General features: G+C 45.6%; 1 protein-coding gene and 1 long non-coding RNA gene across 20 annotated transcripts; one reads left to right on the top strand and one right to left on the bottom strand.

The window, feature by feature from the left end:
• The first annotated feature begins 352 nt into the window (after positions 1–352).
• On the top strand, positions 353–25211 carry LOC144038177 (uncharacterized). 11 transcript variants are annotated; one of them, XR_013289163.1, is made up of 12 exons: positions 353–619; positions 2475–2647; positions 2734–2857; positions 10633–10668; positions 10772–10984; positions 13286–13984; positions 16687–16959; positions 17027–17152; positions 17455–17705; positions 17796–17899; positions 22727–22787; positions 22956–25211. It is a non-coding gene; the product is annotated as an uncharacterized LOC144038177 (long non-coding RNA). The 11 variants fall into 11 exon arrangements; XR_013289165.1 differs by lacking the exon at positions 353–619 and adding an exon at positions 1320–1509 and having other exon boundaries at positions 13870–13984; XR_013289159.1 differs by lacking the exon at positions 353–619 and adding an exon at positions 1320–1509 and having other exon boundaries at positions 2727–2857.
• Positions 12859–25259, bottom strand: LOC144038176 (uncharacterized). 9 transcript variants are annotated; one of them, XM_077550408.1, is made up of 15 exons: positions 25118–25259; positions 19413–20396; positions 18891–19310; positions 18680–18753; positions 18413–18580; positions 17801–17891; positions 17617–17701; positions 17448–17522; positions 17021–17108; positions 16814–16882; positions 16642–16728; positions 16275–16409; positions 15855–15960; positions 15032–15071; positions 13410–13607 (listed from the first exon to the last, which is right to left on the bottom strand). In XM_077550408.1, exons 2-15 carry the CDS (start codon positions 20359–20361, stop codon positions 13562–13564), a joined length of 2433 nt encoding a protein of 810 aa, XP_077406534.1. In that variant the 5' UTR covers positions 20362–20396; positions 25118–25259; the 3' UTR covers positions 13410–13561. The 9 variants fall into 9 exon arrangements, 8 of the variants coding, with proteins under 8 accessions (XP_077406533.1, XP_077406536.1, XP_077406537.1 ...); XM_077550407.1 differs by lacking the exon at positions 15032–15071 and having other exon boundaries at positions 12859–13607; XM_077550410.1 differs by lacking the exon at positions 15855–15960 and having other exon boundaries at positions 12859–13607.
• Positions 25260–25927: the final 668 nt, after the last annotated feature.

Genomic DNA, 25927 nt, shown 5'->3' with positions numbered 1-25927 from the left:
TCTGGTGCAAACCCGTGCAACATGGCCAGCAACAACAACAAAAAGATCATCCTTCCTTTCTTGGAATGGAAGGATTTAAAAATATCTATTTTTAAACTCTTCCTCCTCTTGGCTTTCCAAAGGGTTCTGTACGTGTCCTTAAGTACAGCGTGTAAGTGCAATTTGCCACCTCTGCCTTGTGAAAGTGAAGATGGCATTAAAGTAGTTCTTACTGACTCGCACCTTGTCAACAACAAAAAGATTGATACGTGACAATAAAAGTTGCCAGCGATTGTGTAGCGGTTGACTCACGTTGTGCTTGTCTTTCACGCACTAAATCTTCTTGAACACTCTCTAAAAGTGGCACTTTGCGAGACCATCATCAGTCTCAGCTCGATCAGGAACCGGGAAGAGAAAAGCTCCTGGTCGCCACGACGACCGCTCATCAAGTCGGACGCGTGGCGTCCACTGGGCTGCGTTGCCATGACGACGGCCGTGATGGAGCGAGAGGGGAGCGCCAATGCGGGTCTTGAGGACGGCTTGCGTTCATCCCAGTGTTCGTGTTCGTGTCGACCAATGAATGAGGCCGAGCTGGAGAAAAGAGCGAGGAAAACATTGTGGACACATCACGGAGTCAGAGGTGGGAAGCTTTTAGTGTCTGCATGCGCTCAGGTAAAATAATACATTATATTCATACTCAAAAGAAAAGTGAAAGGCTGAAACACTGAAACCCATAATTACATTTTCAGCCTTTTCATGTTCTGTCCATTCAAACAAACAGCTTGCTACCTCTTCTTATCTGTCAGAACCATATGAAGCTGATTATATTAAATTAAACATGAGACAAAAGCACGCTCTTTTGTTCGAACTCGGCAACAAAAACCTTTTTACTTTGCCATGCCTTGGTAAAAAAAAAAAAAAAAGAGCATACAATGATGTAACCATAGCTACTGTGCTATCTTAAATAACGTCAGATACCATTTTTATCTCATAATTAGTGACGGAGTGAACTTACAAAAACGGGTCTATTTTCGTCGTTTGATTGCTGCTTCTTGTTGTTTATATCTTATCCAATCAGATTTCAGGGGCCGGGCTGTTGCCAGGTAAGGTGAAATCTGCCTCTGAAGATGTCAAGATAAATAAATAAAAATACAAAAGAGGTATACATTTAAAATACACTTAATACAAACATGCCGTTAACATTAACTACAGTCAGGTAAAAACAACAACAACAACAACAATGTAATGTGACAAAATGTGGAGGGACGTCTCAGGATTTAACCAATCAAATGTTCAGCTTCAAAGCTTTCTTCTGATTGGTTGGCCGCCAAGCTCACTAACGGCACTTGCAGCTATTAGCTAGCATTTGTATCGATTAGCCAACTTGTTTATTTAGCGTGCGAAGGTAAATGAAGTGTGGAGAAAAGAAATTAATGTCGGAAATTCAACCAATAAAACTCCACTACAGCTTTATTGAACCAAGCGGAGAAGGAATGCTGTGTTTCGTCTTCAATTAGCTTTCAGTTTGGGGTAAGTGGACTGTTAAGGCCTTGGTTTGTTTGCTTGTTTGTTTGTTTGCTTGTTTGTTTGTTTGAAATAGACGAATGTGTCTTCTTATCTTTTGTTCCAACGAGGATATCATGTGCTCTTTATACTCCTGTACAGTCTATCAGAGTTTTCCAAACTTTGTAATTGTTCTTAGCTGTGACTCGTATTTAACAATTTGAAATGGAAATATACATTTTCCCGCAATTTAACACAGTTTGCATGTGTCTGGTATGCTAATTTGTCAAAAATCATCAACTGTTCATATCATTTTACTGCATTTTTCTTTCCGTGGCCCGTATTCGTGTAAATATAAATGTAAAAATGTCATTTCTTGTGAAGTATAAAAATGTAGTGGAGCCTAATTAATACATTAGTAATCAAACAGAACCGGCAGAAGTCATTTACATGATTATTTTATGGTGAAGAATGTGAAAATCATCACAGTGGAGCGACTTGCTCAAACGCCTTTTCACAAATACTGCAGTCTGATGACTACAAATGCACTTTTAATGTCACACTTGATGTGTCGGCAGGACAACTATTTGTATACAGATATTAGAAGGCCCATTTTACATCACATTTCTGCTTTAAGGTAGCTGAAAGTTCAGCTATGAAATGCTATAATATTTGGTCATTATACAGCTTTGAGAGGGCTTAAGATGATTATGTTAAAGAGGCCACAAATTGCTGAATGTGTGTGCGTGCGCGCGCGCAGGCGTGGACGTTGGCATCTGGCTGTCAGATAACCCCAAGGACGAGCCCCTGCAGGATAGATGGCGCCAATATTTTGGACGTAATCGTCTCGACACGGTGAAAAGGTCGCCGTTTGTAACCGACGCGCTGAGTGTCGCTGCGAAATTCAACAAGGCCAAATGCCGCCTTTTAGCACTTGAATCATTGCGGGGTGTAACCACAGTCCGGCTCGCCTTCCATTTGTCATTTCGCAGCTAAGACGGGGGATGCGCAAGTGCTCGTGGAGGACGACGGCAACAAAGAAAAGAAGGAAGGAAAAAAAAGAAGTCTTGAACGACTTTGAGGAGTCCCGTAAACGTCGCTGATGTCCTCCAGGACAAATTGCCACGAGCTCGGCGGTGGGCCGCTCTCCATTTGGAAGGCGCAGGCACGGACATTTTTCTGGTTAATGACGTGCATGTCGAGCGCGACGCGACTCAAATGGCGTTTTAACGGCGTGCTGTCAGTTTGCAGGAGCCAGCATGGAACAATTGGCCACCTGGGAAAATTAGGAGGCGGCGGCGAGGAAGAGGAGGAGGAGGAAGCTGAGCTGAGGTGAAGACGGACTAATTGGGCCGAGAAGAAGCTGCATTAAAAGGTAAATGCGTACATGGTGGCAAAGTGCTGCCTTGACTTGACTCCAATTTGTACCCTGAGCAAGCTTGTGAGGAGCAAAGAAGCCAAAAGAAACACGTCAAGCACAACGGTGACGTTTTTTTGCAAAATAATCTCTTTACACATAAATAACTTAAGAAAAGTCCCACCATGAGCCACGCTGACTCATGGCATGGCTCAAGTTGAACATCAGTGGCTTTTTTTTTTTTTTTACATGCTGTTAGCCATTCACTCCATTTAACTCTCTTCTCCGATTACTGATTAATCTGCCGATTATTTAAAAACATATATTTAATGCATAAAATTGTGTTCCCACACCATTTGTGTGTGAATATTTGTTATTTGAAGTCGATGCTAACTTCCTGTTAGCATTTGAATGGGATCTTCTCTTCACTTTTAGCATTAGCGCAAGGGTAACGATGCTTTAAAAGACGAAGCATGTTTTATGTTATACAGTGGATGTAATTCTTATCATCGTGTTTAGGGATGTCATCAAACAGCTTAAAGGATGCTTAGAGACAACAGAATAACCAGCATAAGATACGCTACACACTTGCTAGTTGCTAATCCTACGCAAGCAAAATGGTGCATTCAGGGTACTTTCACAGTGTCGGAAACGTCGTTTTTCTTTCATGAAAAATTGGCCGATTATTTTGGCAGATGTTTGAAGGGCAACAATGGGCCGGCTCTAATCGGAGGCCAATTAATCGGTCGGGCCCTACTTTTCCCACAAGCGTAAAAGTCACTTTAACTTGCCACCGAGACGCGTGCTTGTTTACAGGCCTGCCCGCAAACCGTTGGGGATGTTGACCTTTTGACAAAACCAAAGTATGCAGTTGAAACTTGACAAGTGAACAAAATCCGATCTTGTGCAAACTTTTTGAATATCCAACCTTTGAATGTTTCGCTACTTTTTGGCACAACTTGCTTTTCTGTGGCAAGAAGCTGAGCAGAAAGATTTGCAACAGGGGTTTGAGCCATGTCGCCATGGCAACAGAGGACGGAGGTCGAGAGAGAGAGATTGTTTGCGTTTCCGCATCACGAGATTCAAATTTCCGCTTTCAAGCTCCCGCAACAATGTTGTTACCAAGTTTTATCATTTTGAAGTCAACGCTTGATTTCTTTTTTTCTTCTTGAATGGAGGACCAATCGGTGTTGGTTGCCTTTCACCGACCTTGGTTGCGCTCGCTGGTGGGTTTTTTCTTGTTGTTGTATTAATATCAAATAGTTACTACAGGGGTTGGAAAAGTCATTAAATACAACTCGGACTCTCATTATTCAATATTTTTAGAATCAATTAGTCGCCCTTAATCAAATAATCGGACACAATCTTATTTTGAATTGATGTTGATTTCATTTTCCCCCAATTATTGATTCTTCACCGATCATTGTTGTTTTTGGGAAAAGAAAAAAAGTCATCCCCACAAAGAAACTGGATTAACGGCCCTGTCCTTGGTGGTCGGGTGATAATGAGTCTTTGGTCCAATCTTTAATCGGGTCAGAGGTATCCAGTCAATAAGTAAGAAAAAAGGGAGCGTTATTTCTCTTCATCTGATTGTTAAACCGTTTCAAATCAATGTCTTTTCTTTGTGCCTCCTCTCTTAATAAAAGTCATTTGGCGCGGCGCGGCGGGTCAGACTGCCTGCGAGGCTGAAAGTGAGGAAAATGTGATAAAAGCGTCTTCCCATCTCTGCGGCCTTCGTCCCCGCACGCGCGCACGCACGCACGCACGCACGCACGCACGCACGGTTGTTGGCGCTGCAATTTCCTCAGGAGATGGCAAAGTTGGAAGCGGCTGAGGGAGGCGCCGAGGTCCGCTCTTTGAAAGGAAGGAATGACTGCGCTCGTTGGCCGCTGGGCTCCGTGTTTGCATTTGGCTCACGCTGGACGGCCGCGCCGCGGTGCTGCTCGCATCTGACCCGCAACGTACGTTTAACACGGGGGTTTCCACAACACGTTATCATTCCCAAAATGCCGCAAGCATTCAAAAGTTGAAATAATGCTGCAGTTACAAAAATAAATCAAGTCCATGACACGCAAGTCCTGATGGTGTGTGTGTTCGTGCATCCAAACGCTCGACGCGCAGGCGAATGATGTCCCTTCTGCCATCTAGTGGTGAAGCGCAGGACTTTTTCCCAAGTATGAAATCGTTTGTAACGCAATTCAAATCATATCCGATTTGAACGTTTAGCGTCCTGTTCTGGAAAGAGCGTTTTACGAGCGTCACTTCATATCTATGATTTCCTTTCTTTTTTGCTCTCGTCGGCAGCTGAGGAGCGAACCTGCAGCAACCCTGAGTCGCGTTCTCAACGTTTCTCTTTGGCAGCACAAAAAGTCCCGCCTTGCTATTTACCGCCTCTTGGCTGTTGTATGCATCGTTAATGCCGCGCTCATTCCAATGCTGCTGTTGTTTCGGACAATGCTAATATGCTAATGTGGGATCACGGCGGCGGCGGCACCTTGAGCCAGAGCCGGCGTCGTAGCGCCGCGCTGGCACGGGTTCAAGATTCAGGCTGGAGATCTGAAAATGGGAACAATTAGCATCGCTTTGCTCATTTAGTTCCCTAATTAGCCCCGGTGGAAAACATGAAGGCTGCTGGAAGGAAGGAGGTGCTCGTAAATTGGGGCGGGCCGCCTCGGACTGCCTCGGACCGCATGCACTCTACCTTTACAACTTACTTCAGATCTTATGTCAACATAAGAACACAATAGAGGGATTTTTTTTCTTCCTGCAAACCCAACAGGACATTAAAGATGATTGAACTCATTGACTGGCAGTCAAAAGCAACCCCCTTCGCTCCCGGCCGTTTTACTGGACGTTGACTGATTTTGCAAGAATATTCTGCTATAAAAACGACCAAAAGAAAGTTGAGTCTCTTCTTTCATCAGGAAAAAAAAAAATTATATATAATATATATATTATATTATAAATATTTCTATCTGTTTCCGTTTTGCAGCAATTAGCATCAGAATCGAGCTAAGTTTCATCATGATTCAAAATTCGATTTAAAATTGTGAGAGAAGGACCTTTTTTGCAACATGGCCCTGGTTGATCGCTTATACTCTGCTGCCACCTACTGGCCGTTTTTGTAATAACTACCATTGCTTCAACCGCTGCATCAAACCCTTCTGCATGCAAACAAAAACCTTTTTTTTTTTTTTTTACGTATAAATAAAAGTCTTTGGGAGCGTGTCAATATTTAAAATAAAACGTATTTATGCGTTTTGGGGAGCAAATAAGTTCAACAAGAAAAGAGTCAAACAAACTCATCAATATTTGAAGTGAGCCATTTCAGGGAAACTTCCCAATGATGTCAAAAAGTATGCGAGGATTGTCTCAATGTCAAAAGTGCAAAAGCCTCCGACCTGTCCGACCTTCGTCCCTCGCGACGGCGCCTTTTCCCACGAGGCCTTTGGGCTTTGAAGGCAGCGCGTGACGTCACGCCGCCTCGTCCCGACTTCATCCGCACGTGCTCGGGGATCCCGCAGGAGTCTTCTGGCCTCCTTTTAGCGGCGGCGGCGGCTCGGCTTTGCCGCCATTACAGACGGGTTGGCTCGAGGCCGCGCCTCCTCACGTCTTAAAGGCGGATCAAAAAGGGATTCCGGGACTTTTCCAAGGCTGCGATGGGAACGGCGCACTAAGCTGGCTTGGGGCGGGGGAAGCCTTCCTGCTTCAAGATGGTGTGAGGATGAGGAGGGGATATGTTGGGAGGACTTGTTACAACTTACTTAGGGGGGGCGGAAGGGGGGGGTTGTCCCGTAATGTCCCGTTTCAGTAAACACAAGTTGTCTCTGTGACAAGTGCTGACATAAATAACATTTGCTTACTTACTTATTTTCACATTAAGATCTGTATGGAAGAAAAATGCATTTCTGTGAAGGATAAAAAAGTAAATGCTGACGAGGAAAACGAAAAGGTTTGAAACCATCGGGGAAATTAAGCAAATCCCAGAAGGCGAAACAACAAACGAAACTTGTTTTGTGTAATATTGCTGTCATTTGGAAATTGGATTTTGGTGTGGGAAAAAAATATCATCACGGCGATGTCGGGGAGTGCGCCCAAAACAAAAATGGCCGCCACACCAACGACACTTGACTGTTTTTCACGCTAGATTTGACCACAGCTCGTGTCATTGCTAGCCGCGCGTACACACGCACACACACACACACACACATAAAGATGGCGCACACAACATTGACCTTGCCTGCAGCAATAGCTGACCTCACGCACGTGCATCGACACACAGTGAGACACCACAGCACGTATTTATTTCCTGTTTGCATTTTGGATCCGTACACGAATGCTGCTTGGGGTGAAAATATGAGGAAAGCCGCAGTTTTGCAGTGGCGGACCTCGGGGGGGAATTGATGTTTAATCAAGGTGTTCCTAATAAAATGACAAGCACTCGTATTGCAAATCATTCACTGGAACACATGCAAAAATAGCAGGGTGATGTCAAGGGGTGTGGCCAAAACGTAACTGGTGGCAAATGCCATTGACCGGTTCGAGACCCACAACACCTCAAAAACGTCTTCTATTCTAAATAAGAAATATGATATCCATCCATCCATTTTCTTAACCGCTTCGTTGTCACAAGGGTCGCTGGAGCCTCTCCCAGCTGGCTTCGGGCGGAAGGCGGGGTTACGCCCTCAACTGCACCCGGACCAACTGCACAACTGGACCAAAAATGAACAATACAAGAAAATAATGACGTTCAAATGTTTCACTCCCCCCAAAAATGGCCGATTTTGTGACCTTGTTGTAAATGCTGAAGAAAAAGTTCATTGTATGTTTTAGTTAATCAGACGATTAATCGTTTCTCAGAAAAGAATTCTTCTAAATATCATAATCGTAAAAAAAAAGAGAGAGAGAGAGATGCTGTGGGTCGCGACTCTTGAACGAACGTCCGATCGTCGCAATCCACTTGAGCCGATGTCTCGCCTCTGATGTCCGATTTTTAAAGCGGCTCGACGGCGCCACCCTTCTGCCTGGGTTCGAACGGAAGAGGCAGTGAAGGAAAAGCTTCTTTCCGATGTTGACTTCAGTAAAAACAAAGCCCCCCCCCCAAAAAAAGTGATTGCGTGTTGGCTGAATGAGCACGTTAGCGGTGCAGCAGGTTAATTGCCAGCCGGCTTCCATCTGCTGCGGAGCGTGCGCAATGTGTGTGCGTGTGCGCGGCAGAAGCTAAACGTTATTTTGCAGACGCAGGCACGCCGCCGTCACACGATGGCCGTGGTGCGTTTGCAATAAGAGGCGACGGCGTATTAAAGTCACATTTGGGTCAGTGACCCCGTGAGGACAATAAGAGCGGCGGCGTATGCGTTTCCTTTTGGAGTCCTCATCATCATCATCATCATCATCATCATCATCATCACAACGCCAGCGGCTGTGCTGGACTCATTAAAGATGCATTTATGCACACGCATGCCGCCGCCGCCGCCGCCGCTTTGTTTTTGTGTGCTCGGATGCTCGTGTTGTTGTTAGGAAACATCGCCAAAAAAAGTGCTTCAGTGACACTTTGGCGTCGAGGCTTGTTTTGTTTAATGAGGAGGAAACGGCACTTTGCGTTATTCACCTTATGACGACTTCAGCATTTTGCGGTTTGTTGGTACACGTTGATTTAAAAAGATGCGTAAATATTTGAAGAAAGGATGACCAAAAAGAGCAGTTTGTGATTGTGGGTGCAACTGAATTTTCAAAGTATTATTTAGGAACCATTTGATTCCCTTTGGTCATAAGTCAGCCCATATGAGGTCATATGACTTATGTCAGTTGCTATGACGCTTGTCATATTTGTAGTTGCTATGAGGTTGTTTTGCAGTGTTGTCATGACTGAGCTAGTAATTGAATTACTTCTTAATAAAAGTAACTTGTTACCAGGCAAAGTTAATATTTTCACTACTTTAAAAAAAATAATATATATTTTATATCAAATAATTTGGATTTTTTAATTTTGTTTTATTATGATTATAATTATGTCCAGGCTATGTCGGGTGTTTTCATTTATTTCTGTGTATATTTATGGCTCGCTCCATAATGACAAATAATAATAATAATAATAATTCCTTACATTTGGAGTAGTGAGGTTTGTTCCAACACTGCCAATGACGACAGCAATCCAAATCCAAATCCAAATCCAAATCCAAATCCAAATCCAAATCCAATCCGTACTGTATTTATGTTTGATGTGTTGGCTCATCTGCAGGTCGCTTGTCGACGGTCCTCGCCAGCCCCGCCACGATTTCATGGGCATTTTTCATGATTGTTGTGGGCTAAATTAATTATATGCAAAATAGTGCTTCATTATATCATGGCTAAAATCATGGTCATACCTACGAGTCCATTTCCTCCGCATTTCACATCAAGTCATGAGAATAAATATGGGGAGGATCATTCTTTTTTTGAACTCTTATTTTGTAGTTGCTATGTTCTTTCCGCTATTGCCAGCTGCGTCCTGCAATTGTCACTCTGAGGTCCTGTATTTGCGACTCACCTTTTTGTCACATAGGCCTTTATTGTGTCCTATAGAATTGCGCATTGCCTTGGCGAGGGTTACCGAATGGCGCTGTTGTCAATCGGGCGTGGTTCCGACCTTGGGCCAGCTTTCTTTCTGTTTTTGAGCCTTGCTGGTCCACGCGAGCTGTCGCCGGCGTTTGAGGTGGCGTTCGTGCATCCGGACGTTTCCCAGTCAAGCGTTTTCTTGGAGGCCGTCTCAATCCGGACCTTCACAGCAATGCCGTTTATTCTCACTATGGTGGCAATATTATATCGGCGCTGAGAAATTCTTGTAAGTTGACATACGAGCACGTTAAGAACACGTTGTCATGCAAACGCGACAAAAGATCCGACTCGATGAATGTTTGTCACGTTGCTTTTATTGCGAGTTGTGGAGTCGTCCGTCACCTTGGGAAGCTCAACTCTGTTATGTTCTCGTTGGTGATAAATTTGTCAGCGGATGCCCGTCGGCCTTTCCCGTTGACTTTGCCGTTTGTGTTGACGGCCCGCGGGAAGCTAAAGCGCGCCCACTTTGTGAAATGTCGTCATTGAGACAAAGTGGTGGCGACAAAGCGACAGTAGCAAACAGACACAACATTAAAGAGGATGTCGTTGTGAGGGCTGGGGAAAAAAAAAATAATAATAATAATAATAAACTGCCCCGAAGCTTTGCCGGCAACATGTTACGGCATCCACACAGACTTTTCCAGACGACATCAAACTCCATTTTTGCTCTCCAAACTTCTGACTCTGCAATCAGACAAAATCGTCAACGCATCCGATTAATTGTCGATCGAGCTTCAACAGATTTGTTAGTGGCAACCGTGATGGGGTTCGAAGCCATGTGGACACTTAGTCCTTCATTGTGTGTCGGAGTTGTATATTTGTGAGCGGAGGACATTATTTTGCCGACAAAAGCCCTTTCACGATCAGTTTGTTCTCGTTTGCTACTTCAAGGTGGCAAACAAATCAAAGCTTCGATCACGTCTGAGGAAGAAGCTTTGTTAGCCTTTCTGCTTCGATTGTCACACCAGAAAATAGTGAAGGAGGGGATGATAACATAAAAGCAAATGTTTTCAATCAATAAATAAGAGGCCAAAGCGCGCTCTAATAGAATAGTAGTGCTTCAGCGCCATCTAGTGGCATTTAGGAAAAGTTCTAAGCATTTGGAATGTGTGGGGAGCGTCGTCACGTTCGCATCAATTTTGTTATTTACGGCAACCCTGTAAATAGTTATGGATTTCTGTATTCTTCTTTGACAGCAAGCTCCTCGTGTGATGTAATGGCGGAAAGATGAGGTGGGGCCGCTGTGTAAAAATCAAACTGTCATCTCCGGGCTGCGTTGCGAAACTTGATGTATTCCATGTTTGTCTTTTTTTCCTCTCCTTTGAATACGATAAGGATTTAAACAGGCCAAAGAAGATTGATCGGTCGGGTAATTCCCAAAGTCATCCAGCGGGCCTGCCTCTCCTGTCGACCGCTGATGATGAAATATTGACAGCGGCTCACGGCACGATTGCCCCGAGTAGATGGAAGAGGAGGAGGACACGCAGTTGAGCTTCATCACGCAGACAAGACAGTTGAGCTCGGCGCAGAATACCAAAGTTGAAGGAGGTATGTTTTCTCCGAATCCCCATTGGCCGGTTGCTATGCTGCGTCTCCATGGCAACCGGCCGCCTTCATCTACTACACCTGATCTGCTGGTGCTCTCAGGTGAATCACTGCGTGTGAGAACTGAAAAAACAGCAGAGGAGGAGGAAGAGGAAGAGGAAGAGGAGTGAACCAATTACAGCCTCCTCCTCGTTACCCTCTTCAAATGTCAGGCGGGAGCTTTTTTGGTGGGGGGGGTGAAGAGGAGGACAAAAGGTGTTGAGACGTGTTAACATTTTATAACGTCTTCTTTTTGTCACCGCTGCCCCCAAAAAACTAAAAAGCAGACCAAACGAATCCTTTACACTCGAGTGTCCCTCCGCTTTATCACAGTTCGTTGCTCACGTTATGTTCAGGATATTTAACGCATCTTTTATTTGTATTTTTTTTTTTACCACAGGTGGAAGTAGAACTTGAGTCTTTGAACTTAAGTAAAAAAAAAAAAAAAGAGCTGTGACTTTTGTCTTGCTAACACAAAGTTGGACAAAGCAAAGTGTGGGCAGTGACGTGCGCCTGCAACATTTTGTCCCCCAGCTTGACCTCACCTCACTTTGCAAAGGCTTGACCTTTTGTGAGCGTAGAGCTGAGCGACATGGACACAAAATGACAGCCTGATACATTTTATCCTTGAAATCTTTTCCTCATATACTGAACTCAACTACACGTTTGAATGAATAACAGATGAATAATCAAACAAAGTCAAATGCGGGTCCAGACCAGTTAAAAACCTGCCACCGTTTGGCTTTAGCCTCAGCTGCTCGTTAGCTGGCTCCCTAGCTAGCTCTCACGGCGCTCTTTACTTGCTAGCTAGCTAGCACTAGGGGCTAAAGCTAAACTGTGGCAGGGTTTTGACTTTCTGGACTTGGATTTGTTAGCTCTGATAAAACTGGGTGCGCTGAGTTTGAAGTGTACTCTGTTGAAGCAAAGTCATCATTTTGGGACTCGACTTGTTTGCTTGATTGAAATGTGAAGATGAAGTCTTACTTCTGACTTGCATGATTGGAGGCAAGCGGAGAAGCCGCGACTGCTTACACAAAACCAAAGGCGGACCCCAATTGCCGTTGCATGCGCTCGGTGCTTTAGTAGCACGTTGACGGGCGTGAACGGAAGCAAAGAGGAGGAGCACAAGCACGTTTCCGTTTCATTTGAATGTTGCGCAGCAGAGAGAAGGCGTGTGTTGTGGTTTGTATGCTTTGCTGCTCCGAGTGCGGTCAAGTAGAAGTTGCTGGAAGGTTTATGATGTGTGGAAGGTGGTCGCTGATTCGGCCTTGGCGGAGGTCTGCATTGGGGTTTGTCATAAGTGAGGCAGCAAGTCCACTTGATGATGATGATGATGATCCGGTGAGGAAGACTCAAAGGTGCGTTGCAACTTGTTCAGACCACTGGTAAAAGTTGCGGGGGTGCAAAACCATTTGAGTATTTATTGATATCCTTCAATACTAGGATGCTCTTTGTCCTCACTAGTAAGACAATTCAGCACACTGGTAGAACAATTGTAACTTACTAGTAATGTCTTAGTTGACTATTGTATGGCATGACGGCAAACCAGAAGGACAACTTTTGACTACCATTTGCACTAGTTGACACTAGTCAAAGTTTTGCCTCACTAGTACCGAATAGTTGTCCTAGTGAGGATGAGCAGACGAGTTCCGACTGGATCTCAAAATGGATATTTGAAGGATTGATAAATAATTGAAACGCTTTATGGAAAACCAATTGAACATTTGTTCAATATCCTTAAGCAGAACACTACTAGTGCGCGCGTGCGTGCGTGCGCGCGCGCGCGACATGCCGACTCGCGGTGCTACTAAAGTAAAGACAGTTGTTGTACTCGTGCGGCAAATTTTCATTTCAGCATTTATTCAGTGTCCTTAATAAGGCGAATACAAGTGTGTAGCCCTAGTAGGGTTGCTAATGCGTTTACTAGTAGCTTTTAACTGCATACTAGTTGGCCAAAAGTGGCACTAGTAGCTGAAAGAACAGTGGTAGTGTGCAGAAATGTCATATTGTTGCAGATAAGACAAGTGTTCCACGAGTGCACCAAAATGTTTTACTATCAAGTACTGAGAGTACGAGTGCGTGTCGATGGACGTCGAGAAATGCTTGAATGTGTTGAGCAGCACTTAAAGGGACAGCGCGCCTTTTATTCCCGCTTGCATATTTTCGGAACCAACACTCACAAGCTGTGAAAACAAAGCGCTGGAAAGCGTAAAAGGTCACAGTGCTCAATAAATAAGTTAACTTATTAAATACATTTCTTTCCAGCAGAGTTCAAGTGGAGAGGATACGCGAGCCGTCGGCACCGCCGCCGCCATCTTCCTGTTGCATGCTGGGAAGCCGTCGGCTCAGCCCGCCGGTCTCACACGGAAAGAGTCGGAGGCGCCGAGACGGGCGACGAGACGGGCGACGAGACGGGCGACGAGACGGGCGACGAGACGGGCGCCGGCTGTTCGGGGGACTCGGGCAGGGTCCATTTAGGGCGGCGCGGGATGTGCTGAGCCGGGCGGGGGGCGGAGCTTCTGTTTGCTGGGGGGAGGGCGGCTAGTGGGTTCTGCTCCTCCGGGTCGGGGGGGCAAAGTACCTGTGGCTGAAACAAATGCAAACAACTTTTTTTTTTAAATAAGAAAACTGGATTATAGAAGGCTACATTGATGATGTCACAGTCTGGCTTGTCTGATTGGCTAGTTATTAATGAACATATTCTGCTGCCGTGTGAACCAGGCTTTTATTCTTTTTATGCAAGACATTTTCTTAAAATGACTTTAGAATGATTATTCTTTGACCTTTGTTTTTGTATGTTATTCTGACTTTTATGAATGATAACAGTGTTTCCCCCAATCTCACTTCAGTACACGCCATCGACATGAACAAGTTGAGCCTCCAATGGAAAGAGTGAAGAAGTTCAACAGTTGGAGCCCAGCAGAACATTCTCTGGCCTACACTGACACCTGGCGGACAGATTAGGTACTGCACTCGCCTACCTTCACTGCTGCTCGATGCTTCTAAATAATGCATGACGCTGTGTTGTGATACGCGGTGGGGGGTCAGAGAGGACATGCAAAGTTACGAGAGGGCGACGGAGTGTCCTCATACACCATTTGTGACCAACACTAACCTTGTGACAAATGGCGACTCTTGAGAATCATTCCAGCATTTCCTAATCACAAATCAGTGAAACCTCAGTTTTTGGATGCCCTAGTTTTCATGTCATTCTGTTTTCAATTACTTTTATTGGCTAAATAATGTTGCGGTTTATCGCCAATACGCTGACTTTTGCTCCAAATAAAACACGCCGTTCGTTTCCCCATAATCGATGCGTGTTCATCCAAAGAAGTTTGAATTGAGTCAAACGGATTAAAAAGACGGAAAGACGTACTCCACAATGCACAACACTCGGGCAACAATCCTGTCCAAGGTCAGAGCTACAAAATAAAAGCATGCCGTATAATAACGTTTTACCACACATTGTTTGTCTCCATGGTAACTTAGAAAAAGAAAAAGTGTAGTCAAACTCTTATTATGTTGGTGTATTTTCAATTTGAAAAGGTCTGTTTTTTGGCAGGATGTTACATCGATGTTGCGTCAACTTATCTCGAGTGTTGCCGAGCAAACCGGGCGCCTTCGATGAACACATACATCATTTAGAGCCTCCAATCAAGGTCAAAGTGAAGTTAAATGTTCATTCAAACACTAAATTAGTCAGTTATTGTAATATTTCTCTAAAAAATTGTTTTTCGTTACTCTTTTTGAATATCTGGAACAGACCAATTGGATTTACATCATTACTGAAGAGAAATACTGCTTTGGATTTCAAACAGTTTGGTCTTGAATTCAAAAATATTATTATTAATCATGAAAACCAAAGTGTCACAGCATAAGGAAATTGTGCCTAGTCCACGCTATAAAAATCGATGTATCGTGATGTGACTCCCAAATCAGGCATTTCTAATGTCGTGCGTACGGTCTCGACGGAGGCGTGCAATGTTGTGCGGAGGCGTTTGCAAACCGTACCAGGGCGTGTCGCTGAAGTACAGCACGAGTGTTTCCACTCCTGACGGAGGCCGAGGTGAAGGTGAGGAAGCAGAACACAAGAGAAAGGACAGAGCAAGGCGTTAGCGCCCCCTGGAGGTTAGAGAATGTGACAGAAGAGGCGATGGAGAAATGTGGGCTGAGATGGCAGCAACAAACGTGCCCGAGACCCCTTTTGGGTCTTCATCTTGGCTAATGTAGACTCATTAATAAATGAAATTAACCTTCATGAGCTCATTCATATTTCACACGTTTAATATTCTAGCAGCTTCGTGCCGGCAGAGACGCCGTTTTAGCTCCACTTTAAATGTTTTAAGCTGCTGCAAAAACTCCCCTGCAGATGTTTTCAATCATTTTGGGACTTGTTGAGCAACTTGTGTCTTTTTAAGGGTACATACGAAGTTCATGAATATTTATTTACTTTCTAATGTCTTGTATACAAATACAATCATACCTTGTTGAACTGTATTGGTTTCTGTAGCCAATTCATGAAAGCTGCCTGGATCAAATTCATTTTCCTCATTGAAATGAAATTAAGGTTTCGTCACTGAAGTCGGCTTTTTGCCCACACTTTAAGAATTGTGTCCAATTGAGTCACAGTGGGGCTAATTAACATAATAACCACCCACACGGGGTCTCAGCTGAATTATTTTGACAAACGCTTGCCACAGACGAGTTAAGGTGCCTGGGAAGGAAGAGCTTGAAATGATGGCAAAAGAATTCATTGTGTCCAAGTAAAGTTAAGAGGCAGGCAGTGAAGGTGAAGGGGGGGGGGGGTCATTCCTGGAGGGGGTGTGACACTCACTTTTTCGAGCAAGGTGGGAGGGGATGCTGGGTTTGGGCCTCCCCGCGTAAGGTCTGGAGCGTTGGTACTGCCAGGGTGGAGAGAGGAAGCCGGAGGGGGGGGGAGCCTGAGGGAGGGGGGGCAAAACAATTCAACATAGGTGGGTGAGTTGGGGGGGGTCGTGATCAACGGAACATGAAATCGTGTTCAAGTTTTGCAACCAGGATGCAGAGACAAGAAAACAAACATTTGAGTGATGATCATGGAGTGGAAAGTTTCGCTTTGCAAATCAGCGTCGTGGTGAGCTGCATTGATTGGTTGATTTTCTTCCAAGCTCGGCCATCAAAATGTTGCTTTATGTGAAAACCGTTTGTGGCGCAAAAAAAGGTTGGACGTCATTACGACACGTTACACTGTATGTGCGTGCGTGCGTGCGCCTACCTTGTGCTCCCTCCAAGGCGTCTGCGAGGCAACACTCTCGCCCACTGACGCCACCGCGCTCGTCTGTGTGTGTCGCTCCATCTTTTCAGTCTTGTCTGATGGACAGCGACACCTGCTGGTTGCCGGGGTAACAGCCTGCACACAAAAATAATTATAATAACCCCCTCCTCACTGGGTGCGGTTTTGCACATATTTTCCACAATTATCTTCAACATGAAGAATGTATTTACAAACAAATGTTTGAATTCATTTCAACAAAGTCCTTTATTTATTTATTTTTGAATCTCACCCCCCCCCCCCCCCCCCCCCACACCACAAAAAAAAAAAAGCCTGCCTCCTGCCGTCTGAGGTCAAAAGCCAAACTGACCAGCTGGAGGCTGAGTTGTGAGATGATCTGCTCTTTGCTCCTCAGATCCTCCTTGAGCTGCTGCACCTCCTGCAGGAGAGCCTCCACCTGCACAAGACCCGTTTCAGTCCAAAAGTTTCTGACCGGGCGCTGCCGCAACGCAACAAACAAGCGTGTTGAAAAGCGAGCCGACCTGTGATTGGTTGCCCTCTTCGGGACTGAGCGTGTCGGTGGTCAGAGTGTCGTCGTCCGTGTCGTCGTCCTAAACAAGTTGAAGTCGGACGCAAGAGATTAAACCAGTCATTCACCAAACACTAGAAGACCGCAAAATCATGAAACGTTGGTGCCATCAAGGAACACAAACATTTTCTACAGATGGAGTGTACACCTGTGTTCTCACCTGCAGCAAAAACCTTCGGAGGAGTTCCAGCTGTGACCGGAGGGCGCCAAAGTCTTCAGCCAGGTCCTCCATGTCCCCACCGGGAGCCCTGAGGGGGCGGAGTCGCTTAGGAGTCATTCAGAGACACTGCTTGTAAGTAATCTTAGTCAATTATTCTGTGAATTGCATGTTGTCTATTTCAAACAAGCTAGCTTCATGCTAACAAATAATGGAAAACGCCATAGACAGGCTAACAAATTGCATCAACTACTACATGAGAAGGAGTAGCACAAAGTCCATTGAATTGAAGCAACCGAAAAAAAAAAAAAGTTTTTTTTAAACCCTCCACGTTTCTGTGACCATCCAAACACCAAACTCCATCGTATCTCTCTCTTTTTTATTTTTTGTAATTTTCTTTTTATAATCGTAATGATTGTTTTTGTGTCACCTTTGAGGAGAGCGATCCAGAGCGAGGTCAGCATTCCCGCCGGTGTTGTCCCGCTCGTGGTAGCATCCCGCCTCCCTAACGGACGTCGCCACACAGGAGTCTCTCGTTACCACGGAAACCAGAGTGGAGCCTCGCTCAACCGGGAGGTGGGGTGGGGGGGGGGACCAACCTGTCATCACTGTGGACGTCTTGTGTCCCCCAGCACAGCTGCCTCCTCCTCCACTCAGCCATGTGGGACGTCCCGTCTCCATCTGCTGGGTGAGCAACACTCGCTAATATTCATATTTTGAAGAAACACCCGCTTAGGAGTCAAATGCTTTTGTGTGAATTCCGTCATGTTGATGTTAGCGCACCCGTGTGGAGTGAAATGTCGTCGGGAAAATCTCCGTCAAGCATGAGGTCGTCGTCGTCCAAATCGCAAGAGTCCGCATTCGTCACGCCGTCCTGATGGGGTAAATAAAACACACACATCAGAAGTTTTTTCGTTTCGTTTCAATCGTGTTCAATGGGATTAAACGTCCGATTTTTAAAACGGAAACATGAACCAGCTCATTTGTCGATAAAAACATTGAAGAAATCATTAGAAAATAGGTTTTGTATTTCAGTTGTAATTAAAAATTAGCATCACTAACAAACTGAAATGATGGATTTTAAGATCAAGCATTAAATATATACGTAAAATTATTTTAATAATAATAATTCATTATAGCGCTTATTTGGACACTCTAAGACGCTTTGCACAGCAGAAAGTATAAATAACAACAAAACAATAAAAGACAACAAGATTGAGGAAAGGCCCGTTTGAACAGGTGGATTTGGGGGAGGGTTTGGATTTGACACATTCTTTACTTCATTGACAATAAGAAGAAGAGAAGTATTCTTAAATGTATATGTACAATTGTTTAGTTGTTGTTTTTAAAGCTAAATGAAGCTGACAAAAGCATCATTTAGCATTAGCATCTTACACCGACGTTGCCGTCCGAGTCGAAGCTGCCAACGTGCCGAGTGAGCTCACAGTCCACCGAGGCGGGTGGGACGGCGCTGCCCAGTGGCTCCAGTCCCTCCTCGTCCCACATGTAGATGCCCCCGGAACCGCAGCTGTCTGAAGGGGACAGGTCCAGGGACGAGCCACCCTGGTGGTACCAACAAAAAAACAAAACAAAAAAACCCACTGTTAAAAAAACCAAACAGAAAATGGACGTGATTGATGAGAAATCCGATTTGATGTGCACCTGCTCGTGGTAGTCGGACAGACTGGACTTGCTGCGGTGGGAAAATCTGGTCAGGTGGTTCGGTCCGTCATCGTCTGACAATCACCATTAAGAGACACACAGATGAGACAGACGAGTCCGGACAGATAATATGCAATGGACAAGACAGACAGACAGAAAGACAGATATACTCTGCAAGCGTATTCATTTAAGATAAAGAATCCAAACTGACCGGCGAGCGTCCCTTGGGTCCAGTCTAAAGTGTTATCCAGGAAGTGGAGTTCCGTCATCACGGTCACGCCGTTCCCCGCCACCTGGCGCCCGCAGTAGCCGGCGCTTGATCGGTCCAGTCCCGAGTCGTCTTCGTCGTTCTTGCTGAGGAGGAGGATGCCCCCGCCCCCGCCCCCGCCTCCGTTTCCCAGGAGACAAGAAGGCACTTGAGGTATTGCGGCGGGCGTCTCGGTTGGGCGCCGTTGGGCGCCGTTAGACTTGCGATACGGCGGGTCCTCACCCAGGTCATCAAAGTCGTCCATATACTCCTGACTGGCGCGGTTGTGGTCCACGGATGAGCCTGACGACAGGGACATGTCCTCCAGAGTCTCCCGTGGGACGGAAGGTTCTCGCTTGCATGCTGAGGCCTCGGCAGAGCGCTCTGGAAAACCCCACAACTTTTAGACGCCGTCATTACTATTATCTTAACTAGCATGATCTACTTTTAAATATTGTGTACTGTTATTGAAATATTGGACCTCACCTGGACTGCTTCCTGTGGAGGACGGCGTCCTTGCTGGGGTTTTAGTTCTCGCTTGGCTCACTTCCACCGGAACGGTCCGGGCCTGCTTGGCGAGTGACGGCCGCAAGAGCTTATAGCTAACGTTGTTAGCTTTGAGTGCCGGAAGGAGTGACTTCTTCACCTCGCCCGGACCCTCGAGGGACCCGGCTTGGACACAGGAAGTACTGGACTGTTTGTGACCGGGCTTGGTGCTGAGGGACGGGGCAGAGGCCGAAGCAGCGGGGGTTTTGGGGGACGTGTGGCGCTGGACTGCCAGGCTACGCGGGCGGAACCAGTCGCCTTTGGCCAGACGCGAGGGCGGCGCTGATCCGAGGTTGCCGGTGGAGCATGAGCGGGCGGCTGGCGGCAAAGAACCACATCCGGATCCGGGTCTCGAACTCAAAGGGGAACCCGAGTGAGTGGACCACTGAGGTGGTCGCAGTTTGGATCCAGAAAGACCGTTGTAGTTCTGCTTGGACCCGGTCAGCCTCGATTTGGAAACGGGAAGTCTGTTTTTAGGGACAGGAAGTCCAGTTTTAGGGACAGGAAGTCCAGTTTTATAAACAGGAAGTGGTTTGTCCAATGTGTTTGGGTCCACAGCAGAGCTCTGCAGATGAGCGTCCCGGTGGGCAGCATCGTTGTGATCGTCTTGTCCACCTTCTTCCATCATTTCGCCGTCTTTCCTCCATTTTGTGGAAAGTTCAGCGGGCGTGCGAATGGTCCCGATCCGTCTCGCCGAGGGCAACGGTCCGTTCGTGGTGCCGTTGCCCACCGCGGGCCCGGGGTGGTGGTAGAAGCCGTTGGGGAGGCGGGTGTTGGGGAAGGCGTTCGAAGCGGTGGCGGCGGCGGTGGGGGTCGGGCTGGAGCTTTTGGACCACGAGCCAAATTTGGGCAACCTGGACACCGGAGTGGGCATGGCGGGTCCGGACATCAGACGACGGCAACGTGATTCGGGAAGACGAGGAGCTGAGGGCAAAACAAAAGAGCAGGATAAGATGTCGCTGCCTGTTAATTGTTCGCCACTTGACACCAAGCAAGCGTGTTGCTTGCTTGCATGCCGGCTTTTTCTGGCACGCAAGCAAGCGGCACTGGGCTAACAATACTTTTTTTTTTTTACACTATAGTTTAAGCCCTCCCACTCGCTACAAACACACGTATTATGATGTATTACAACGATACCTTGACTTACAAGTATAATAGTTTTTATTTTGAGCCATTAGGGAGCCATGTGCCAAAGATTCCGAATGTGAGCACCTGTTCTCAATTTGAATGAGGACAAATTCGCACCCGCCTTCAGCAACAGAGTGAAACTCCCTGCCATCAATAGACAATCTTGAGCGGCGTTTTCTGATTGGCTGTCGCCTGTTGTGTACACACGGACGCATGCTAAAAGGGCCGCTGGTGTTAACCGTGCAACAGGCACACCCTCCCTGTAGCACGCACGCACGCACGCACGCACGCACGCACGCACGCACGCACGCGCACGTGGCCCGAGGCAGGGGCGTGGCCAAACAAGGCACCGGTTTTGTTCCCGAGGTTCCATTTGCTGATCTTTCGGATTGCAAACCACGTCTTCCTTTAACTTTTGCTCAAAATGAAACACAAAGACCAGATAGCACAAAAGCGCGTCTTCACCTTGAACGTTATCATCCGTTTACAGAAGTGTCGTAAATATTTCGTTACGCTTGCTTGACAAACTTGCTATCAACGCTCGTTTCAGTCGGACTGAGCACGATTGTACTCGTTGAAACATTTTTCAAGCGTCACTCTTACTCTTGTTTAGATATTCTCTAAAGGTAAATATCATTATAAATATTTGGTCTCATTTAAATATTTTGCATTACTTTGGTTTAAACGTGCACTGAATATTCTCATTCTCAAAAAGATGTACTTTCATATTGTTTCATTATTTGATCATAGTTAAGAAGTATTTACGCCGTCTTTATTAAAACCGTATTTACTTTTTCATATATATTTGTATTTAAATTTGCTTAAATTATTGCTTACTGTTAAGTATTATTGTTGGCACTTGTCTAATTATTTGCTCTTATTTGAATTTAAAGATCACTTATTCTTGCTTGAATATTATTGGTTTCTATATTTACCCTTATTTAAATATATGCTGCTATTGAAGTATTTACTCTTGTTTAACGTTCATCTAAATGTTATTGACTATTGTTTAAATGTCGAGCGTTACCGAAAAATCATCCTGTTGCAGAAATATGATTTTGTGGCCTGAAGTTTGAACACAATCCAAATCTGAAGTTTACCTGCGCAGATTTCCGCACAGCCGACGACAAAGGAAAATCCGCTCTTATGGAATTGGAACGTTGATAAAAACAAACAAACAAACAAAGATTTAGCAGCAAGCAGGCAGGCAGTTAGCGGCTGCGTAAGCAAACATCCGATAGAAAGTGAGGAGGAGCAAGAAGATAAGGCAGGCTTTTATCAAAGCATCTCATGAGCTTGACGAGCTCCTCGGGGAGGAAAAGGAGTCATCTGATAGAAGGTGCGCTTACGTAAGCCGCCACCCACACGGGCGCGTTCGGCCCCGCTCGCAAGTCGACAAGCCGGCGCAAAAGCCCCCGTTGGCGCCGTCACCTCGCGGTGGCGCCGTCACCTCGCGGTGGCGCCGTCACCTCGCGGTGGCGCGCTAAGGTGACATTGGCGTTAGCGTGGAGAAGACGTGCATTTGCAGTCCGCTGCTCATTGTCGACTCTGGAACGACTCGCCGACATTCTCGTGATTTTCGGAAGTCGAGTGAGCGCTGCTGCCTTGCGGTGCGACCGGCCTGACTTAAATGCGATCAAACAATCTACGAATGTCAATCAACGCAAAGATCAATATCAAAGTTCTGAAATTGAGGCGCTGCAAAGGCAATGGGACGGCGGAGACGACCACTTATTGATTAGGAGTGTTGCTGATTTGTCCACTACATATTTATGTTTATTAGGGTTCCGGTCTTGTGTTTTGTTATCGTTGGCTTTTTGGATCTAGTTTGTCTTTGCGTATTTATTTTATATTATTATTATGGAGTGCTTCGTTATTAGTTACTTTTGTTATCCTCAGCAATATATTTTTTATTTATTTACCTCTGATGTCAACGAACGGAGGAGATTTCATGTCTTGCGACTTCTTCCAACTCCCTTTTGAACATGGAAGATCCTTTGTTGATTTTGCTCATGTCGTAGCCATTTTATTTGGTTTTGTTGTTCGTTTATTGCGGTTATTGTTTTTGCTTTGTTTTTATTCTTTTTCATGTTCAAATCAACTCCAACTCAACTCAACAACCTGAGATCCAACGCGTAACACGTGATGGGAAACTCCAGAGACAAGCGAACAACGAGCATCTCTTCGGTGATGTCATCATGCTTAATAAATTAAATGCTGTTTTGTTTAGTTTTTTACTTGGGCCAACGTAACACAAATACATCAGCTCTTGTAAAAAAAATATTCGGCATATCAATCAATTACAACAAGCACACATTTTTATTTGCGTCTTCATCTCTCTCTCCTCTTCCTCAGTGAGGTCACATGCTTCCTGCTCGGCGTACATCAACAATGTCTTCATGCTCCATTTGTCCAGCCAGCCCAAAAAAAAAACATCTAGCGGCCGCCGGCCACGCGGTCCAACGCGTCCGTCAAGTCGTGCTTGCGTTTTGAATGGAAGCACCAAAAAAGGGGGAGGAGCTTCCAGGTCCGCATTGACAGGAGAAAGATCATACCGTGACAATCAAAAAGGAAAAGTAGGCGGGCTCATGTTTTTCCACGGTTGCTACGACAACCATTATAACCCGCACCTTCGAACCTTTACACGACGTAATGTACCTCCACATCACCATGACGTGAGCTCAAAGGTAAGCTGATAAGTTGAAGAAGGTATCGCACCTAATGTGACTGGGTGAGCAAATGGAGGGGGCGGGGCCAGTGCAATGAGATAAGCCGGGCTTTTGGGTGGGCCAAAATATCAACAATGTCATCGATGAATGAAATCAAGTCGACAACAAAATGGACTCGATTTTCGTTATTTGCTACACGGCTCGTCTCTTATTCCTCGCAAATAACAACAATTATAAAAAAGGTTTATAATTCCCTCTTGATATCACAAGATGGCAGCAAAGCAACACTTTGGTAAAACGGAAGCATTAAAAAATGGCATTGTAGGGATTGAGGAGGAAGCAACGAGTGAGGAACTGGGAAATGACGACTCGGCAACCGTCGGCGTCAACCGTCGGCGTCATGGCAACCGTCGGCGTCATGGCAACCGTCGGCGTCATGGCAACCTGGCACAAGCAACAGGACAACTTGTCTGTTGTCCTAGGAAGGCTTGAACCCAAGGGGGCGGCGGCCTCGAACCCCGCTAGCAGCATCACTGAGGCAGAACAAAGAGCCTCTGTCTCCTGGCAGCGCCGCAGGTCCAAACACCTCGCTTCTGATGGACGCAGGACAAGCAAAGGTTCGACAACAGGGGAGCGCATCCAATTCCCGTTGACGTCGGATGAAACCGCTTCTGATCCAGAACTTCACTTGCTCGCCTTTCATTGAATTAGACTTACAATATTTGAATTCTTTTCCAGACAACGCTTTGCCATTCATGTCCGTGTTACATACAAATAAATAATGCATCAACTGTAGCTAACACACGAGAATATTTTTCCTCCTTTTTTCAATGAATGCTTTGTATGACTAATATAATGATTAGTCACAGTCACATTTGTAAAAGCCTCAAACCAAATCAGAATTTCTAAATAAATGATATAACAGTCTGGCTGGTTCTAAATATGAAAATGTGACATTTGGCTGTGGTGAAACACATTTAACATTAATTCAATTTAAAGCCACATCACAAAATAAATCAAAACAAAAAAGGCAACTCGGCATTTGCACGCGTGTGTGTAGAAACGCGTTCTGTTTTGAATGAGACAAAACTCTTTTTTTGCAATGCTACGACAAAGCTTTTGTTATTTGAGGACCATTTCTGTACTCGATTGACTTTCATTTCAATTTGAAGTGATGTCTCAGCATCTATGCACACGCCGCTCGAACCAGGTTCGAATCCAAAGTAAGCATGGCTTCAACGTGCGCTTTCAATTGGATTCTGTCTTTAAGGACTCATTGAATGTCAACAATAGCGGGCGTATGTTGACATGCAGAACTCTGTTGAGCTTTTAGCCAATGTAAGGCCACATTTCGCAGTGCGTAGACACACATCGGATGAAACCGGTTCGGATCCAGACATCGCTCGCTTTTGTTTTTGCAATTTAACATCAACCACGTCAACATTGCCACGAGAAATCGTTCCTTGTGTTGTCAAACGTGAGAGCTGATTGAGAACTCCGTCGACTTTTCTGCCATCGCGTCTGATGAGCCAAAACATCAGCAACATGCGTTTCACTGTGGATTCGGTTTCGAATGACCCACTTGGCATCAAAGACGACAACATGGCTCCATGCTTAAGCGCTCCCCATTCAGAAGTCCGTTGACTTTTTGGGCCAATTTTGAAGGTTCCATCGCCACTTGACGAGAGTCGCAACCTCTGAAAAGTCACATGTACCGTATGATGCTCTTCGTGGATACATGTCGATCGGCTTGTATGTTAGTCATCATACATGTAAAGTCGCCCTATTTGATTTGATTTGATTTTTAAATGTGAGCGTGTGAGAGAGACAGACGGCGGGGGTGCTCACCTGTGGTCGTGAAAAGGCGGAAATGGCGACGCGGAGATCGACGGGATCCTCTTCTTGCTTCCAGGCCGGGAGCGACGCGACGAAGGCGGCGGCCGAGCGGACGTGTGACGTCAGCCGTCGGCAGGGCTCCGTGACGACTCGAGGACGGCGCGGGTGCAGGTGAATTTGCGGCGGAGTCGGACCGGTTTTCATTTCAAGGAGGCCTGACGTCACTTCGCCGCCGAGATGCCTGCTGCTGAATCATCCGTACACGTTCACGCGCACGCTCGCACTTGTGCGCATGCCCGCTGAACATCTGATGGTGACGTCACCCCATCTGACAGCACGCTTGTTTTGCTGCGCCGGAAGTGGCTGCATTTCACATTAAAAGTCAAAACGCGAACAGGAAATGGAACGATTTTTTTGTTTTTTGTTATAAATAATAATAACAATGCATTACATTTAGGGAGCTTTTCAAAATAACTCGAAGACGCGTTACAGTTTAGAATAAGTGATCAAACATAAATACCAAGTCTTCATCAAGGATCAGACCAGGCTCGTTTGCTACTAATGTACTTTGCCAATTAATATGATTCCTATTTTTGAGTGCATTATATTTACTTTTCGCTACAGCTTCCGAATGGGAGATACCTTATATACGCTTTGTTTTTCATGACATCCAAATGTGATGTCCGAGTGGGTTTGATATGTAAACAAACTGCTTTGGGTGAACAATAGAAGATCATCTATTGGTGTGTTGTACTGATTTGTCCACTAGGGAGCAGCATCAGTCACTGCTCCCAATTTATTTATTTATTTCTGCCAGTGGTA

Source organism: Vanacampus margaritifer, chromosome 18 (assembly GCF_051991255.1).
Source record: "Vanacampus margaritifer isolate UIUO_Vmar chromosome 18, RoL_Vmar_1.0, whole genome shotgun sequence".
NCBI classification, from domain to species: Eukaryota; Metazoa; Chordata; class Actinopteri; order Syngnathiformes; family Syngnathidae; genus Vanacampus; species Vanacampus margaritifer.
The sequence above is the reverse complement of the archived record's forward strand: the minus strand, read 5'-3'. Positions and strand labels throughout refer to the sequence as shown.

Excerpts from the sequence above, each read along its gene's own strand:
- LOC144038176 (XM_077550405.1), bottom strand. The coding sequence starts at position 20,361 with ATGTCCGGACCCGCCATGCCCACTCCGGTGTCCAGGTTGCCCAAATTT. Across the intron at positions 18,581-18,679 it reads TGTCCGACTACCACGAGCAG|GGTGGCTCGTCCCTGGACCT; the intron begins GTGCACATCAAA and ends TGGTACCACCAG. Across the intron at positions 16,410-16,641 it reads CACAACTCAGCCTCCAGCTG|GCTGTTACCCCGGCAACCAG; the intron begins GTCAGTTTGGCT and ends TTTTGTGTGCAG.